The 17,762-nt window shown below is 55.9% G+C and overlaps 2 protein-coding genes across 2 annotated transcripts; one reads left to right on the forward strand and one right to left on the reverse strand.

Moving 5' to 3' along the window:
- The first annotated feature begins 1,779 nt into the window (after positions 1-1,779).
- On the forward strand, positions 1,780-14,505 carry FAM166A (family with sequence similarity 166 member A). Its single transcript, XM_026049641.1, has 7 exons — positions 1,780-1,835; positions 4,867-5,060; positions 7,296-7,681; positions 8,702-8,819; positions 9,692-9,786; positions 11,770-11,887; positions 14,327-14,505. Exons 1-7 carry the CDS (start codon positions 1,780-1,782, stop codon positions 14,503-14,505), a joined length of 1,146 nt encoding a protein of 381 aa, XP_025905426.1.
- Positions 14,406-16,699, reverse strand: TUBB4B (tubulin beta 4B class IVb). The gene is made up of 4 exons (XM_026049165.1): positions 16,341-16,699; positions 16,153-16,261; positions 15,971-16,081; positions 14,406-15,620 (listed from the first exon to the last, which is right to left on the reverse strand). Exons 1-4 carry the CDS (start codon positions 16,395-16,397, stop codon positions 14,560-14,562), a joined length of 1,338 nt encoding a protein of 445 aa, XP_025904950.1. The 5' UTR covers positions 16,398-16,699; the 3' UTR covers positions 14,406-14,559.
- Between the last annotated feature and the right edge of the window lie 1,063 nt (positions 16,700-17,762).

Consider the following 17,762-nt stretch of genomic DNA (forward strand, 5'->3'; position numbering starts at 1 on the left):
AGTCATCTCATCCCCGCGGGAGGTCGGGTGCATCTCGCCCTCCAACTAGGTGTTTTTCTCCGCGTGGCCCTGGGTGACTCGCTGCAGCAGATGTGCTCTGACATCAGGAGCTGAGAGGAGCGAAAGCCAGCGGTGGTTCCTGCTGCGGCCTGTGTCCACGTGCGTGGTGTGACGTGTTGGTGGCTGCTACCCACGCGTCGGGTTTGTCTCTGGGACCTTTCCATCCCTGCTCACAGAAGGTACCTGAGTAATGCGCAGCCGTGCGAGTGGTCTGTGCCTTGTAGTTCGGAGATGCCCACGTGCTGTAACTTCACCTGGACGGGCTTTGGACTTGTGGTGCCAGGACGTGCTGTTCCTCCATTGAAATGTTGACCTACCAAGTTTTTCTTATCAATAAATCCTAATGATAACCTTGACAAAAGTGAATTTCTGCCTCTTTATTTTTCTTGCCTAGGTGTCTGCAGTGAGTACAAGCATTTGGGATTGATGTTCAGTAGCTCTGTGGTAAAGCTTTAACCTCCTCATTAGCAGCCGTTGGGCATTGAAAGGAGCAAACTGGGAGATTCTGGGAAGCTGGGCCTGGGCCACCCTCCCGAGCTGAGGAGGGACCCGCGCCAGCCTGCGGCCCTGGCTGCCGTGCCGTGGGGAATGCAGCACTTCCGTAAGCAAGCTTTTCCTTGTTAATGTTACATTCCAGGAAGGTTCAGCTTGGGGAGAGCAGGGACCTCTGGAGGTCTCTAATGCAGTTCTCTAAAAGCAGAACTGGCTGGAAAGCTGCAAGCCTTGGCTTAGGGGCCTTGTCTAGATTAGTCTGGAAGAGCTCCAGGGCTGAGGATGTTGCCAGCTCCCTGGGCCAGGGCTTTGGCCCTCTGTGGGGCAGGGTGCCTTTGCCCAGCACACCCTTCCCAGGTGCAGTTTGTGCCCCACGACCCCTTGCTGTGGACACCCAAAGCTGTCGTGTCCTTCACGGCCTCTGGCCCCACTGCTCACCCGGGGCTGCTGGTGAAGGTCTGCCACAAATCAGAGCTCTGCTATTTTTAAGGCCAGAAATCCTGTTCTCAGAACTTCTGCAAGAGGCAGGAGAGCGTTTTGTCTGCTCTGATACAGCCTGGGCAGAAACTGGTGGCAGGAATCCCCAAGTACCTGTCAGAAAGTGGGGGGTATCTCGAAGCTTTAGCTCTGGTGGCTTCGTCCCACTGGCCCCGTGGCCCAGGCTTTGCGAGGCCACTCAAGGAGCTTGCAGTGTCCCCTGCACCCCCGGCCTCTGTGGAGGCCGGGCTCCCTGCCGGTATCGCAGTCCCCAAGCTCCGGTGCAACGCGCACGGCGCCGAGGCCGGCGATGGTTCAGGAGCCCTGCGGCACGAGGGGCCTGGAAGCCTGGAGGTGCAGGGTGCCTTCACTGCCTAACGACCCTGGGCTTGGCATCTCCTCCAGGGCAGCGTGTGACGGGGCGCCCAGCGCGCCTGGACGCACTGGCCTCGGGTGGCGCTGGCCTTGGCGCACGGGCTGCGCCACCTCGCTGGGTGCTCCGGGTGGGCATGCACTGGGGTGGCTGCTCAGGGGAATGTCTGTGTGCTCATCCCGAGGGCTGCGAGCCTGGGGAAGCGTCTGGATATTATGGCAGCTTCCCCCCTCCAAGATTTCCAGGTGGCGGCGTGGCAGCTGTACCCTGGGAGACCCGAGCGTGCAGTTGCCACTGGGAGCAGCGGCCATCCCAGCATCACAGAGGTCGTCTGGGCAACTGGGCTCTGCTGCCCGGCGCCCACGAGCCGCGCGGCCATGGCAGCTGCGAGGGGCACCAGCCTCTTCCCTCCCGACCCTCGCTACATCCCGGGGTAAGCGCTCCGTCCCGGCCTGCACTGCCGCCCGCTCCCGGAGCGGAGAGATCGGCCCGGGATTCATTGCTATCCGTGACTCAGCTTTTTTGTTTCCTTTTTGAATATTATTACTTATTTCATATAAAAATGCAGGGAAGGAGAAAGGGCTCTGGGGACCTGCGTGGGGAAATAATGCCTTGCAGTAGGGAGCAAATAAAGACTGGGCCATGGCACGTTGAGGGAACTTTAAAATGGTTCTTCTATTGCTGCTTTTATGCAGCCAGATGTTACTGGTGCTGCAATTCAGAGAAGTGACTGCCCATTTAAATGATCTTTGAGCAAATTCAAATGAGTAAATATTTGCATAAACATGACATAGATAGGGAGTAGCTACTCCCAGCTTTATCCAGTATCTTTGAAGAAGTTAGTGAGTATGGGGATGATGGTCGTCTAGTTACTGTGCAGTTGGTTTTTCTTAAAACCTGCTCTAAAGGCCTTTGGAAAGGGAAATGAAGCTGTGGGTAGCTAAGCTACTAGTTAAAAGATGAGAAATGAGGTAGAAATTAGCAGATACATTTCACGGCGAAATGGAGAGAAGATGCCAGTGAGATCCCCTGGTGATCCGTGCGGGGACGTGTGGTCTCCAGCGCCCACGGAAGTCAGCTGGAAGGGGCCAGGTAGCCCCAGAGGCAGCACAAGTCTCTGGTCCAAAATTCCTTGGGGTACTTGAGTCTGCGACTCACTCTGAAAGGCGTCTGAAAGACCTTGCGATACGGAGCAAGGCGGGAACTTCTTTTTCAGCAGTTGTGCATTGCCCCAGGTGTGTATGACGTGACACTAGACCACGTGTGTGCTAGTGGTGGTAATGACACAGTGGGTGCCGTGGCTGGGCATCCTTTTCCATAGACTAGCAGCTCCGAGTCTTCCTCATTTTTGCACTGGGAAGGTTAAGGCCCTTATACCAAACTGTAGCAGTGGGGCCTGCTCCTCTTCAGGCTGCTGCTCCATCCTGGGACGGGGTGAGGAGGAACCTTGACCCAAAGAGGCCGAGTTCTGCCCCGGCTTCTCTCTGGTCTTGCCCGTTGGCTTGGAGCATCCCCCCGGAGGCCTGGGGAAGACCCCGCGGCTGGGCAGGAGCATCGCTCTGTGCACGGTTCAGGTGCTCGAGCCTGAAAATGCCCGCGCGGCACTCAAGTGTTGGGAAGAGAAACGGACGGGTAGGACAGGAGACAGCACGAGGAGACCTGGTGAATGCACGAGGTGGGTCCTGTCCCGGTGCCCTCCTGCCCGCCCCACGTCAGGGCTGGGCGGAGGACCCGGCCTCTTGCTCGGCCAGGACGAAGGCTGAGCGGGTTTACGTGGCACTCCGGGGAGTGATGAGGGAGGAGAAGATGGGGTTGGGTAATAGAAAAGTGAAATTAGGCCCAGGCTTGAGAAGGCGCCTCCTTGGTTGCTGCTTGTGTGAGTTTTGAGGTCTGTGACTGAAACGGATGAGCCTGGACTACAGAAATGGTGGAAACTGTATCAAAAAGGTAAATAATTTATCTTTATGGAAATACTATGTGCAACAAAGTCACAGCATGTAGGAGACCACGTCTGCTGCTGGAGCTCCACGGCTTTCAACAGCAGAACTCGTAAGTCAATTATGGGGCAGATCAATTCCCCATAAACCCAGACTGACTCGCCTGAGCTCCTCAGATTAGCCTGCTTTTAATTGCTTATATATTGAGTCCTTTCTCAGCCCCACCATTATTTTCTTCACAATTAAAATCTCTGCGAGAAGCCTGTAATTATTTGGCTATGTCATCTACGCTCTCGCCTGGCTCCAGCTTCCTCGCGTGGCTTCCTCACGCTCCAGGACGTACTGGAAGGTGGCTGAGAGGCGGGCGGCGGAGCCGCTGCAGCAGCGCGTGCTATGAGAGCCTGCCCCGCGAAGCGGGGAGCTCGCCAGCTCCAAAGGCGTCCCCTGGCTCGCCGCTGCTCCCTGCGTTTGGCAGGGAAAGTACTTAGTCATCATCTTATGACACTCGTGCATCATCCGGCCTGTTCCCCGCGTACGCGGCAGGATCCCTGATTCCGCCTGTGTTGCAACTGGCAGCTCTGCCTTCCTCCTTCAGCGGAGGAACCCCGTTCCCATTAGGAAACCTCTGAGGGTGGGAGCAGTCACAGCTTCTGTTTCAGACCTGAGCTCAGACCTCTCCTGAGGCCCCACGGCCCCATCCTCCTTCTCCAGTGTTAGCTATGGGGGAGCTGAAACCTTCTCTGTCTGTCCTGAGCCCAGGGAAAAGGAGGGATCGGCATCCCGGGAAAGCAGCTGTCTGGGCCAGAGACCAGGGTGACCTGGATGCCGAGTTGATTAGACCCTTTACCTTCAGAAAAGGGGAGTTTAAGGGATGCCTCTGGAGTGTGAGGCTCCCAGCTGGTGGGTGGGCCGGCTGTGAAGGGCCTTGGCTCCCTTGGGGGGGAGGACAGGGGCGGTTGTGCCCAAACGTCCTTTCAGGCCCTGCTCAAAGGTCTGCACAAGGACAAGGTGGGGACCTGCCCTGCTTCCCAGGGCCGGGACGGGCTCCTTGCAAGGGAGCGCGACCACCGCGCGGCTCTTCCCATCTGCTGCCTGGGCTTCCTTGGGAGGATAGAGGACAGGACTGGGGGGAGGTTAACTTTTTTATTTTCATTATCTGAATTTTAATCCTGAACAAGAGACATCTGAAAATTGCCGGCCATTCCCTGTGTTTTATAACTCAGAGTGATGACGAGATCTCCAATTGAGGCGTGTTCTTAGCCCATCCCCGAGACTCTCCGAAGGCCGAGCTCAGGGCCATGCTCCCGCAGGACGTTTTCCCAGTGTCCCGATGGAAGGGGCTGCTGCGGGCGCCGTCGCTGAGCAGCCCCGGCTCGTGCGGGAGCCCGAGGGGCAGCGTGGGCCCCGCGCGGCTGCCGCGGTGCCGGACACAGCTCTGCTCCTGCATGGGACAGTTAAACACTTCTGTACTTGGAGGACCCCTTCAAGTGTCCCACGAGTCAATGCTCCTTTTGGTTTCCTCCTCAGCTATGAGGGCTTTGTGCCTCAGTTCAGCTACCAGTTTGGAGAAACCTTTGGCAAAACCACTTTCCGGCTGCTGACGGATCCTGGCGTGCGGAAGAGCCCTCACTCGCTGCTGGCGCCGCTGCCCAAGCTCAAGTTCATAGAGGACTTCACGGGGACCAGGCATGAGGTCCCGGATTATATCCCCGTGCATCCAGGTGAGCGGGGGCAGGTCTTGGCGCTTTCAGCAAAGCAGCAGGTTCTGTAAGTGAAGTCACAGGGTTCCCCGGCGCAGGGGGGCTGCGCTCAGCCAGGGCCATCTCCAGGGCAGCAGCAGCAGCATCGTGTTTCTCATGTAGCCATCCAAGCTCTCAAGGGAACGAGGACCCCAGGGCAGCAGCGTTGAGGAGCAGTTTAAGTGCGAAGTTGCTCACCCGGGGAATTTGCTGCCTCTGCTTCAGCTCTGCCTGTGTCTCGTGTGCCCTTCTCTTCCTAATTTCTGGTGCTTCTGCTAGTGTGGGTCTAGGTACGGGACTCCTTTATGCAGGTGGAGCTTCTTAGCTTTATTCCTGAATGTCTAGATTTGCATTTCCCCTTGAATTAAAATGTAGTTTGTTTGAATGGACCCAACTAACCAGTTGACCTAGTTGCTCTCTATCATTATCCTGTCTTCATTAATATTTTATATTTGTCAACCTTTGTCACACATGAGCACTTGCAGCTTTGATTTCATTTATTTCTTGTTGGTGAAAACGCTGAAGAAAGCGGTTGAGAGAAGCACTTGAATCTGCTAAAACGTCTTCACCGAGAGCTTTTGCTATAGAGCTGTCAGAACAAGTCCTTTATCCTGCCATCATAGACTTTATTAATATCAGGCGGCACTCCTTTTTTTAAGGATATTGGAATAAGGATATTTTTTTTAAGAATATTGGGTGTTACAAAGGTGCAACATCTCGCTGCCATGCATCCTACTGGTGTAGTTGCCTTTACCAAACTCGGAGCCTCAGGAATGTTTGTCAAGACCTGTTTGCTGTTGGCCCTTGTTGGTGTTGGTTTGTTCTCAGTGGAATCCCAGACGGGTGTGTTTTCTGGGAGCGATAACGAGCTCATCTGCTTGATATCATCGGCGATGCTGGGTCTCCATGGGCTTCCCTGCTGGTTTTGGTTCCCTGCCCCATCTCCAGCACGCGGCGTTTCCTTCAGCAAGCTGCAGGACTGGTCAGGATCAGCTCCTTGCCACAGTCCCAGCCTCCGCATCGACTCGCGTTGTTGGGAGGAGATCGATCTGATTGCACGTGTCTTCCTCTGCCAAACAGAGAAGGCTTTTGTGGCTTTTGATTTTGTGCCTTATTCAGCAGTCCTCTGAATCAATAAAGTGACAAAATCAAGAACAAACTAAGGTAATAAAGAGCCAGGAAGGGTTTCTCAAGCACGCAGCTACTTCATTTCTTCTTTTGGTGGAGTACCTGACTTGCTGGATCAGAAGAGAGAAGTAGATTGTAAATTCGCAGTACTAATTTAAAGAAATAATAAGGTAAAGTTTTTATAAAACTTGTACAGGAGCTTGAAAAAAAAACCTTGTTACAAACCTGGGAATAGCACTTGACAATACCACTATAGAAGGATCCCAAATCTAAATATCAACCAGTTGTTCTTTTGCAAACGTTAGGCTGTTTGGGATGGGATAGGTAGTTATTCTGTTGGCTTCGTTGTCCAGTTGAAGCTGGGGGTTTAATTGGAGGATAGTGCCCAACCTGTGGGGCTTTGCCCTGTAATACAGATGTAAACAAAGAGGAGTTTGGGGAGAGAGTAGTCAGAGGGCTGAAAAAACCCTGACCTATAAGAACAAAAATTGAAGGAATTTGGTTTGTTTAAAAAATGAGCAGACTGGTGTGCTCATGTGTTTTACACTGTGGAAAAGGTTGTTACAGGGGCAGGATCAATGGTTCCACAGAGGTGTCCCGGGCTGGTCTGAGGGGCAGGTTGGAGCTGCCCAGCGCGGCCGTCCCTGCAGAGCGTCAGCGCGCCGGGCGCTGCCCCGTTCACAGTGTCCACTGGCTACCGAGGATTTTCCTTCCCTTTTTATCTTCCTTTCCTCTCTTTTTCCCTTTCCTTCACTAATGGTAGCACAGGCAGTGAGCAAATCCCTCATTTGTTGTGGCAGGGGCCATGTTGCGGTACGGGTACAGCCCAAGGGAGCCAAGTGTTTGGTTTTATTCCTTGTCCCTCCCTTCCTGCTCGCTGGCGGGGAAGCCATGAATGTTTTACGGTCTAGACGTGGCCTAGATCGAGTTGAACAGACTGAACTTCTCCACATGCTCCTGTGCGCAGGCGAGATGGCCGGCCGGGGCCGAGGAGCCCGACAGCTCCGGCCAGGACCGGGTGGGCCCGGAGCGGCCTCCGCGGGGCTGCGCCGGCTCCCTGCCCTGACTCGGCCTCTCTCTCTCTCACAGGGGACCTCTCCCCGCGGGACGGCGCGGCCGGAGCGGGTGCACCCGGCACGGCCCTCGAGCCGAGCACCCCGGCTCCGCGGCAGGGCCCGGTGGGAGAGCGCGGCGCCTGGGGGCACACCGGCCCCATGGAGCCTGCCCGGCCACACACGAGCCCTGCGGAGCCCGCCCGGCCGCGCACGCGCCCACCCGGCCACCCCGGCCTGCGCCTGGCCTACGAGTACGAGCAGGAGATCCCACCGCGGCGCTCGGCCTTGCCGCACGACCGAGAGGGGCGGCTGCCGGCCATAGCGGTGGCCGGCGCGCCGCGCGGCGCCCAGGCTCCCTGCCCACCTCCCCACGCCTGCGCGCACGGAGGGAGCTTGCCCCGCATCCCGGAGACGGAGCAGGTAGCGGGGTTGGGGTGACAAGGCGGGTGTTGCGGACGGGGTGGGTGGGTGCTCTGCGCGTGGTGCGGGGCCGTGGGAAGGTTCCCTCGGCACACAGGGAGGGGAGAGGGAATCTCCTACGGGTCTGGCAAGGGGAGAAAGCCGAAAGAATCTTGTAGGGTTGTGACAAATTCACGGTGACGTCTGTAACGGTAACAAATCCACCACGTCCTCGGGAAGTTGTTCTGGTTGATAGTGCTTCCTAATCAAAATGGCCTAGTTCCTCATTTGTCTGTGTTTTAGCTTCACATTCTGGTCATTAGGTCTTGTACTATTGAAACCACCATCGCCCTCGCGCTAGGCTCGTGCTCCCTCTCGCAGGGCCCGACAGCCCAGCCCCCTGATGTTCCCTTAGATCCACCAGAGTGTTCCTGCACCTCTCGTTACCTGGCGGTGCTGGTCTCTTAACTGCTCTCGAGACTCACCGGGATTCCCTCCAGTTTGTTCAGTGTTCCTTGTGTGACCCAAGCACTGTGATTTGACCCGGTAAAACCACATGGGGCTCCAGTTCCTTGGGCAACACAGCACAGCCAGCATGACACTGGCACAACACTTCTGATCCCCTCATTTCTCCTGGACCCAAAGATAGCATTTGTCGTGTCACAGTGAGCTGGGGCCGGGCAAATCCACCAAAGGCAGAGATTAGAGATTTGACGTACTGAGTCGAAAGCTGGATTGGAAGTAAATCCCAAGAACACTCACTCCTGTTCCTTGCTCTAAGAAATATCTTGTGGGAGAGATTTTCAAAGGAGCTCAGCACCAAAAGCATCCCTTGTTCTCCCTGGGGTATTTTGCCCGAGCTCTGCACACACAGATCTTGTCTAGTGATTTGACTTCAACAGAAATTCTTTGGGCTCCTGGTGTAAAGCCAGAAAGAGATGGTGAGTGTGAGCAAGAGGTTCTGGCAGCAAGTTACCTTGTGGTGTCAAAGGAGGGAGCGGATTTCACTGCTGCTCATTCTCCTTCTGCTTTTATTTCGAGCCTGTAAAGATTGAAAGTGCGACTGTGCCAGCGGTGGCCGAATGGGCGGACGCAGAGAGCTGCGAGCACTTCCCCAGGCTGCCTGTCCCGCACGCCATCCGGCAGAAAGCCACGTCAGGTAAAGGGAGGCTGCGTACGGCACACATCCGCCTCGTCACGGAAAGGGTCATCGTCCTGTCCCCTCACCCAAAGGACACGCTTGTCACTTGCTCCAGCTCGCCGAGCGCTTTGGGATGGAAAATGCCCCAGCTCCTCTCGATGCAACAGCGCTTTCTGGTGCTACTGTTGTCCCAGTGGGTCTTATGCTGAGACGTGGGTGCCAGTGGGCCGGCGGAAGGGTCGCCCTGTCCCTGCAACAGCGAGTTCTTGCCAGCGGACCCTCCAGAGGGCTGGAGGGGAGAGCGGGACGTGCTCCGCACTGGCACCGGTAGCTGGATGAACCGCCGCTGCCGTAGCGGGAGCAGCTTCTCTCCTAGAAACACGGCAGGTTTCTGAGTTGCTGAGCCAGTGAGTAACGTCACGGGCGCTATGGCAGATACACGAAGCGGCCTCTCCCCTGCCCCTGGGCCGGGCGCTGTTCGGCGTGTGGGGAGCAAGCGCCGCCCTTCCCCGAGCACGTGGCGCGTCGGCCGGGCCCTCGGCTGCTCTGCAGCTGCGCAAACGCGGCCATCTCAGGGCAACGTATTTCAGACTGAGCAAAGCAGGACTAGGCACCCGAGTAAGGAGTCCCAGGGTTTTCTTTTTTTCTTTTTTTTTCCTTTCTCTATTTCATAGAGTTTTCATTAGGTCCATAGAAAAGACTTTCAAAATAGGACTTGCATGTGAAATAGCTTATTTTACAATTTAGATGGAAAAGCTTAAAAGTTTTCCTCTCTATAATTTTCCAAGGTTTTATATTTATCCCAGCCTCTCCCACTTACAGCTTGGTTGATCCTTATATGATTTACATGTTTTTCAGCAGAAACTGTTCTCTCTTCTCTCCACCTGAAGGCTACACAGGTTACATACCCCGCTACGCCTGGATCACCGGCGTTAACTACATCCAGGGTGTGAAGGATGCCATGAATGAATTTGACAGAAATCAGGTAGATTACGTGCCCAGACTTCCCTTCCGCACTGTCATGTTGGTCTTGAGCCCCTTGCAGCCCTGAAAGTGGCTTCGTTTACACTAGTTGTATTAGAACTGGGGTTATAAGTGCAAGTAAAATAAAATCCTATTAAGTAATATGTTGAAAAATATCATAGGCAATTATATTGTGTAACTCATCTCCTTAGGACATTAAGGGAGGATAAATTAGTTCACAAAGAGATTAAGTATTATTGAGGGAAAGTTATTGCCTTGCAATTTAAATGTTGCACTGGATGCAGAAGCACAGGATCCATCTATCTGCATTCCCCTTACCACTTCCCTACCTGGTGGTAGTGGTGGGTGGCTGCCTGGGCTGCCCCGATGAGTATTTTGCCATCTGTGGGTTGCAATGCTTTCCTGTTTATTAGGATGACGTGTTTTGGAAGGGTCCATAATCTTGTCCCTTCTCCCCCTTTGGGAAGGATGCAGTGATACGCATGTAGAACAGTTTGCTCCTCTCCCTGTAAGCCGCGCCGTGCAATGCGGCGCAGACCTCCTGTGTGAACAGAGGCGCTCCCTGCCCCGGCGCCAGGCTGCACCCAGCCCTGCAGGCTCCTTCCTGCTGCCCAGGGAGCCAGGGAAATCACCGCCGTGCGGGAGCCCGCTGGCCTGGCGCCAGCCAGGATTCATGGGCTCGGACACACGGCTATTTAAAGGTGGGCTACGACACTCCCTACCCCTCCCTGTCACTGGGATTCACTGTCGGTGCCTTCGTCCCAGAGCAAATCGGAAGGATGTAGAAGAAAGCGGGAGGCAGAGGCAGCTCTCCGGCTCGGGAGCTCAGGCGGCTGTAGATGACTCAGCAGCAGGGCTGGTGTTTGCTGGTGGCTCCTCCTGGCTTGGCTGAGTTTTCCCCTCTGCTGCTTTGCTTAGCTTTCCCTGCGCACATGAAAGAAACTGAAACACAGCCAGTGGAACCAGGCCTAGATGTTATCAAACCTAAATGTGCTCTTTGCAAATCCTTCCTGCCCCTGTGCCCCCGTGAGCGCGGCCGGTGGCTCCCGCGGTGCCGGAGTCGCCGGCTCGCAGGCTCCTCCGCAGCGCGAGGAATAGGAGCACGCTGCACATTCCCGGGGCGGTTCTGAGATGGCTCTGGCTGCCACCGTGCATCTTCTGCCCTAAATCTGTGTGGCCCTGGGTTACGCGCTAGGAAGTGCCGTGGAGCCTTTCTCGGCGTCCAGCTCAGGCGCGATAATGAAATCCTCTTGCTTCAGTGCCGCTTTTGAGGGCGATGCAGGAACCAGGCCACGGGGCGAGCGGTTCGCGGGCCCAGCCGCTCGCTCGGGCTCACGGACGCTGTCCCTCTGCTGCCGAGCGGGGCACGTTCCGGGTCAGGGAAGCTCCACTGGCCCCGTGGGTGATCTGCGGACCGGCAGCATTGTTCAGGCCCCCCCTTATCTCCGCTTCACCCCTGCAGCCAGGCAGCTGCCCCGGGCAGGACGGTTTAGCCGCCCTCCAGCTAACGCTCCCGAGGCCTCCCGGTTCCTTCTGCCCTGGGAGTTACCGGCTCACGGCTGTGATTGGGATTCAGTGGGTCCCGCCGGGTGGAGGGGTCAGAACACGCGGCTGCTGAGGTGCAGAGTCACCGCCAGAGCCAGGCGCCTTGGCTGCCGCTGAGTCCGGCTTATGGGCATGAGGCCTCGGGCCTGGCGGGTGCTGCCCAAAGGGACGGAGGCGGTTCAGGCTGCAGAGAGCCTGGAGGTATCTGAGGGCAGGGAGCTGGCGGGGGCTCCTGCGGGGACATCGGCCCCAGCCCCACCGCTGCAGAGGCGGCTGGGGCAGGAGGGAGGCCGCAGGCAGCTGCCCATTGGAGAAGGGCACTGGTAAGAGAACTGCTTTGCGTTAGCTTAAATATTTCCAGTCACACAAAAATCACATTAGTTGTGTAACCAAACTACATTGTAAAATGAACAATACTTTTTTTTTTTTTTTATTCCAGTTTTTGCTGCAAAACCCAGTTAGTGAATTTGGCAAGAGACTACCGCAGTCATACTGGCCGAACAACAGAATTTACACCAGCGCTGGACTGATCCCTTTCTATACGGGCTTTGTACCAAGTAAGTTCATCAGTCCAAGGCAAACAAAAGTCCCTGATACTAATTACTCTTGTAAGTGGTCCTGTTGTTGTACGTAGCAACAGTGCTATAGAGAGCAGTCACTGAAATATTCCATACTGGAAGTAAATTTTTTTTCAGCCTTTGCCAAGGACTAGGACTCGTCCCTGCCTTCCCACAGAGGGACACCCCCCCTGCCCCGGTCCTTGTTATGAACCTGGACTTCTGCAGAGCATTTCTGCAGTTTCCAGTTGCAAATCCCCCCCAAAATGAAGGGTGCTCAGTGGTAGCTCACCTGCTTTATGGTACACATCACGACGTCTTCATGAAGAAAGCGAATTCTGTTCCAACAGTTGATAAAAGGTGAAAGACTGGCAATACAAACAGGTTGGGAGACCAGGTGAACTGCAGTGAAAGGATGTTGGCCATCAAGAGAGGTGGTGGCTTCCCTGTGTTGTCTACCTCATCACTGTCATTGCTAAGTTTTAGTAAAAAGGTGCGAGTAAAGCTGCTTTGTCAACACTGAAGGAGAATTCTGCACTAGAGAGAAAGCATGAATTAATATGGCAGAGTGAAATTTCAGCAAATGAGCAACTGATATTGGACTAAGAGGGCAAAGTGTAGAGTGTCAGTAATGTGGCAGCAAGAGGAAAGTTTAGCGATAATGAAACCTAAGCTCATTGGTACTTGATGCAATAAACAGAAGGAAAATGGTAGCGAACATGAGAAATCAGGGAAGAACTGGGAGAAAAGGGGGGAGAAATGAGTATCATGGCAGGTTGGACTCAGACTGGTGCCAAAACTGATTTTGAGCTGAGTGGAGAATGTTGAATTACGACTGTAGTAACTTGCACCAAAGGACAGCACGAAGGTTCATTTAGGAAAAGCTATGTAGAGAGAAAACTAAGGTTTAGGCATAGCTGGTAAGTCCTTGAAGGAGGATAAGAAGAAGATTTATCTGGGAAGGTCTGTAGGACTAAAATGCTTCAACATTGCTAACGCAATCCAAGGAATTTCAGAGATTGCCTGGAACTGAGTCCTGCAGCTTCCGCTCGACCCCTCTAACAGTCCCTTTGGGACAACAACAGCCCGGAGGAATGGTGCGATTTAGTGTCATGTACTGGGTGTAGGAAAAGGGGGCAGGACAAACCAATCCCCCCTAACCTCTGTCATCACATTCCTCCTTCCGTGGATGGAGACACTGAACCAGGAAGCTGCAGCTGCCCTGGAGCTCCAGGAAAACCAAATCCTGCTGTAATGGCACCTGTAACCGTGTAATGGCACCTGTCCGGTCTGTGTGGTGAAAGGCAGGGGGGACCCCAAAAACCAGTTTTAACACAAAACCCCAGCACTTGATCAAGCGTTACATAATGCTTCAAAAAAAAAAAAAAAAAAAATTTTTTGTCATCTTTGACTCACAAGTATCCCCCTATGTAGGCTTGACCCTGGTCACCTGATTCTCTTTGAAAGTAATTTCCTATCAACTCAATAGCTTTTTGTCTTAACTATGATGAACAGCTCTGGAAAAAGATGTTATTTTAGTTCTAGAAATGTAACCCACTACCACTCACAGCTGAGAGCCCTGCTCAGCACCTCCCCAGCAGGACAGCACGCTGCTCCCGCCTGGCTCAGCCGCTTCCCAGCGAACCTTTCCCTGTGTCACTTTAGCTAACTCCGAAGCCCGGCTGTCTCCATAGTGACTGTTTGTTTGGCTGGTAACGCTCTCGAGTAACAAAATGGTGTCACTTGGGCTCAGGTCTGCACTAACCAAGCCCAGCAGCTATACAACCTCTGAATAGACTACCTGAGATGTCTAGATGTTAGCTTAAATCTGATTCTGTCAGGGATGTTCTGGTGGCTTAAATACTTTTGCATTACTTTTGACCTCAGCTGTAGCTGGGAACAAGCTTGTTATGGAGAGCTCCGGATCAGGAAGTCAGAGCTTCTCTGCTAGGTTTATGCTGCTAAAAGGGTGCAGAGGATCAGCCCTAGGTGAGGCTGGCTTATCTTCCAGAAATACCCACGTTATCAGAGCAGGGACTGGCCTATTCCAGTTCACGCTCCACGCAGGAGCTCAGCTGCGGCTTCCAGGCCCCTCTGTCCTAGCTGGAGCTTCCACTGCAGCCTGCAGAGCTGCTGGGCTCTCCAGGTCCGGCTTCACTTTGGACGCTTGCCCCATCACCTGTAATAGGAGCCCCCACGCAGGTACCTAAATTTAGCCCCTTACAGGGGACTTTCATCCTTGCTGTTAACTGTAGCTCCAGCTGCCAGGAGGGCTGTTAACAAATACGCTGCTATTATTTCATACAACTCCCTGCAAATCGTGCAGGCTGTGCCCAGTGCCGCCAGCCACAGGCGTTCACCCTGTTAGGAGCGGGGCTGCCGAGGGCACGGGGCAGACGGACGGTGCCCCCTCAACATCCCCCCCGTTGTGTCTTGCAGCCCTCCGCCACAGCTACGCTCTTACTTTTGGGAACAGCACCCGCAAAGCTTTCCAAAAGGAACAGAGGAGACGAGCCTGTGCACTGCGGAAAAAAAACTTTAATGATGCCTGTACAGCATTTGAAGTGACTTTGGAACAGGAAGAGGAGCACAACACAGACAGGAGAAGTTTTGAATGAAAGAGTTCATACAGCTTTAAACAAAATTTACAGGTGTTCGTTTGCATAGGGTTTTTACTCTGCCTCTTCCTCAGCCTCCTCTTCAAACTCCCCCTCTTCCTCAGCTGTGGCATCCTGGTACTGTTGGTACTCAGAGACCAGGTCGTTCATATTGCTCTCAGCTTCTGTGAATTCCATCTCGTCCATGCCCTCGCCAGTGTACCAGTGCAGGAAAGCCTTTCGGCGGAACATGGCAGTAAATTGTTCGGAAATGCGCTTAAAGAGCTCCTGGATGGCTGTGCTGTTACCAATAAAGGTGGCCGACATTTTGAGGCCACGAGGTGGAATGTCACAGACCGCTGTTTTAACGTTATTGGGAATCCACTCAACAAAATAGCTGCTATTTTTGTTTTGAACGTTGAGCATCTGCTCGTCCACCTCTTTCATGGACATGCGCCCTCTGAAGACGGCCGCCACGGTGAGGTAGCGGCCGTGGCGCGGGTCACACGCCGCCATCATATTTTTCGCATCAAACATCTGCTGCGTTAGCTCTGGGACGGTTAAAGCCCGGTACTGCTGGCTGCCACGGCTCGTGAGCGGGGCGAAGCCAGGCATGAAAAAGTGCAAACGGGGGAAGGGCACCATGTTAACCGCTAGCTTGCGCAGGTCAGCATTGAGCTGCCCCGGGAAACGCAGGCAGGTGGTAACACCGCTCATGGTTGCTGACACTAAATGGTTCAGATCACCGTACGTTGGAGTAGTTAACTTCAGTGTTCTGAAGCATATGTCATAGAGTGCTTCGTTATCGATACAGTAGGTTTCGTCTGTGTTCTCCACGAGTTGGTGCACAGAAAGGGTCGCATTGTAGGGCTCTACGACAGTATCTGATACTTTAGGGGAAGGTACAACACTGAACGTATTCATAATGCGGTCTGGGTACTCCTCCCGGATTTTGCTGATGAGGAGGGTGCCCATGCCCGAGCCAGTGCCACCACCAAGGGAGTGAGTAAGCTGAAAGCCCTGCAGACAATCGCAGCTTTCTGCCTCCTTTCTTACAACATCTAACACTGAATCAACTAATTCAGCACCTTCAGTATAGTGGCCCTTTGCCCAGTTATTTCCTGCTCCGCTCTGACCTGGAAGAGAGACATTTCCATATTAAATTACAGTCACTGCTTCCTGCTCGCAAGCAGAGCGTAGGCGCATCAAGCCACAGCGATGCTCCCGTTTTATCAAGCGCAGAGCGACGGGGGCGCGGAGGCACCTCTAAAACGCCTGCAAGCGACGCAGAAACGACGCTGCCTCGCCAGCGCTGCAGCAGCCATTTGCGCGGTGACAACGGCAGGAGCAACGGCACCTCGTGCCCCCGCGGGGCCGCCATGGCGCGCCCGAGCCCGCAGCAGCGCCGGGATTAGCCCCCCCGCCGCTCGCCGCCCCCCCGCAGCCAGCGCCGCTCCCCGCCCGCCCCCGCTCGCCGCGCACTCACCGAACACGAAGTTGTCCGGCCGGAAGATCTGCCCGAAGGGCCCCGAGCGCACCGAGTCCATGGTGCCGGGCTCCAGGTCCACGAGCACGGCGCGGGGCACGTATTTGCCACCTGCAAGACAGGGAGAGGCCGTGGGCGCGGCGCCGGGCGCGGCGGGGCGGCGGCGGCGCGCCGGGCCCTACCTGTGGCCTCGTTGTAGTAGACGTTAATGCGCTCAAGCTGCAGGTCGCTGTCGCCGTGGTAGGTGCCGGTGGGGTCGATGCCATGTTCGTCGCTGATCACCTCCCAGAACTGCCGGAGAGAAGCGCGTCAGGGGCGGCCGGGCCGGGCCGCGCCCGCCGCCCCCCSGCCCGCCGCCCCCTGCCCGCACCTTGGCCCCGATCTGGTTGCCGCACTGCCCGGCCTGCAGGTGCACGATCTCCCTCATGATGGCGGCAGCACAGCGCACTCTCACCCAGCACCGCTCTTCCCCCAACTGTCTCTGACTGCGTGAGGTAACCGCCAACCCTTATATAGCAGCGGAATGCGCGCGCACCCTTCTTTTCCCCGCCCACGCGGCCGTCCACAGCACCTATTGGCTCCTCATAACGAGGCTCCACAAGTAGCGCGAAATGATTGGTCAAAACGCTGCCACTCAAACTATGCTCTCCTATTTGCCCCGCCCTTTTCTCCTGTTGATTTTACTGTTAGGCAACGGGCGCTCAGAAATGCCCGCCCCTCCTTGCTTAGCGCCCTCCCGATTGGCTTAATTGAATGATTGATGCCGCGCATGATTGGCTGCCGGGCTGGGCCATAAGCTCGCGTCATTTGATTGGATGGAAGCGAAGTGTCCTAGTAACCGTCGCAGTGACTCCGCAGCCGGCGCTGGGCGGTGGCTCGCGCGGCCGCCCATTCCCGAAGCCCAGTGCGCCCTTTGCGCAGCGTGGGCGGCCGCGCCTCCTCGCTGCGGGGGGCGCTGGCGGGGAGGGACACGGCCTTTGGGGGACCCTTGCCCGGCCGCTCCCGCGGCCGCGTTCCCGGGACACCCGCCGCGGCGCCGGTGCCCGCGGGAGGGCTCCCCCCGCTCCCCGCCCGCCGCGCTGCAGAGGCGCGGGGCGGGGGAGCCGCTGTGCGCATGCGCGGGCTGCGGCGCCGTTCTAGCACTTTCTGGCGCGCAGCCGCCTGAGGCGGCGGGGCCGCGCGGCCGTTGCCGGGACAACCGCGCCCATTCCGGGGAGGCGGGAGGGTCGGGCCGGGCCGCGGGAGCCGCGTGTGCCCGGGGCGGAACGGGACGAGCGGGCCGGTTCTGCGCTCGCCGTGTGCGCGGGAAGCTGCCGCGGGGAGCCGAGGGTGCTCCCGAGGGGCGGCCTGCCCCCCACGGAGCAGCCTGGGTTCGGCCGCAAGGGCCCCGGGAGGTCAGGGAGCTGCGCGGCTCGGCCTTCCCACGTACTACAGGAGACAGCAGGGCACAAGTGAACGCGATAAGCAAGTTGACAGAACACCATGCAGAGTGCGAGCGGTGTCTGCCTTTGTAGAGCAGGCCCAACAGCTCTCTGCTAGGCACGACCTCTGTCCTTAGCTGGCTGTTTGTGCCCCAGCCCTGTTATTCGGCAGTTCGGCGTCCCATGGCTCCTGTACCTGGCCCTCGCCTCTCTCCTGCTCTGCAGGGCTGCTCGTCTTGTGCAGCCCGGCCTCGTTAGCGCATTCCTGCATAGGTAGTTCATCTGGTAGTTGATCTGTTGGTCATAGCTTCTCCGAGCGCGCCGTGAGCGTTGCTGTAGCACAGCCTTTATGCTTATGTATATTCATTAGG

This window comes from Nothoprocta perdicaria, unplaced genomic scaffold (genome assembly GCF_003342845.1).
Source record: "Nothoprocta perdicaria isolate Ctin4 unplaced genomic scaffold, notPer1 scaffold_6, whole genome shotgun sequence".
Classification (NCBI taxonomy): domain Eukaryota; kingdom Metazoa; phylum Chordata; class Aves; order Tinamiformes; family Tinamidae; genus Nothoprocta; species Nothoprocta perdicaria.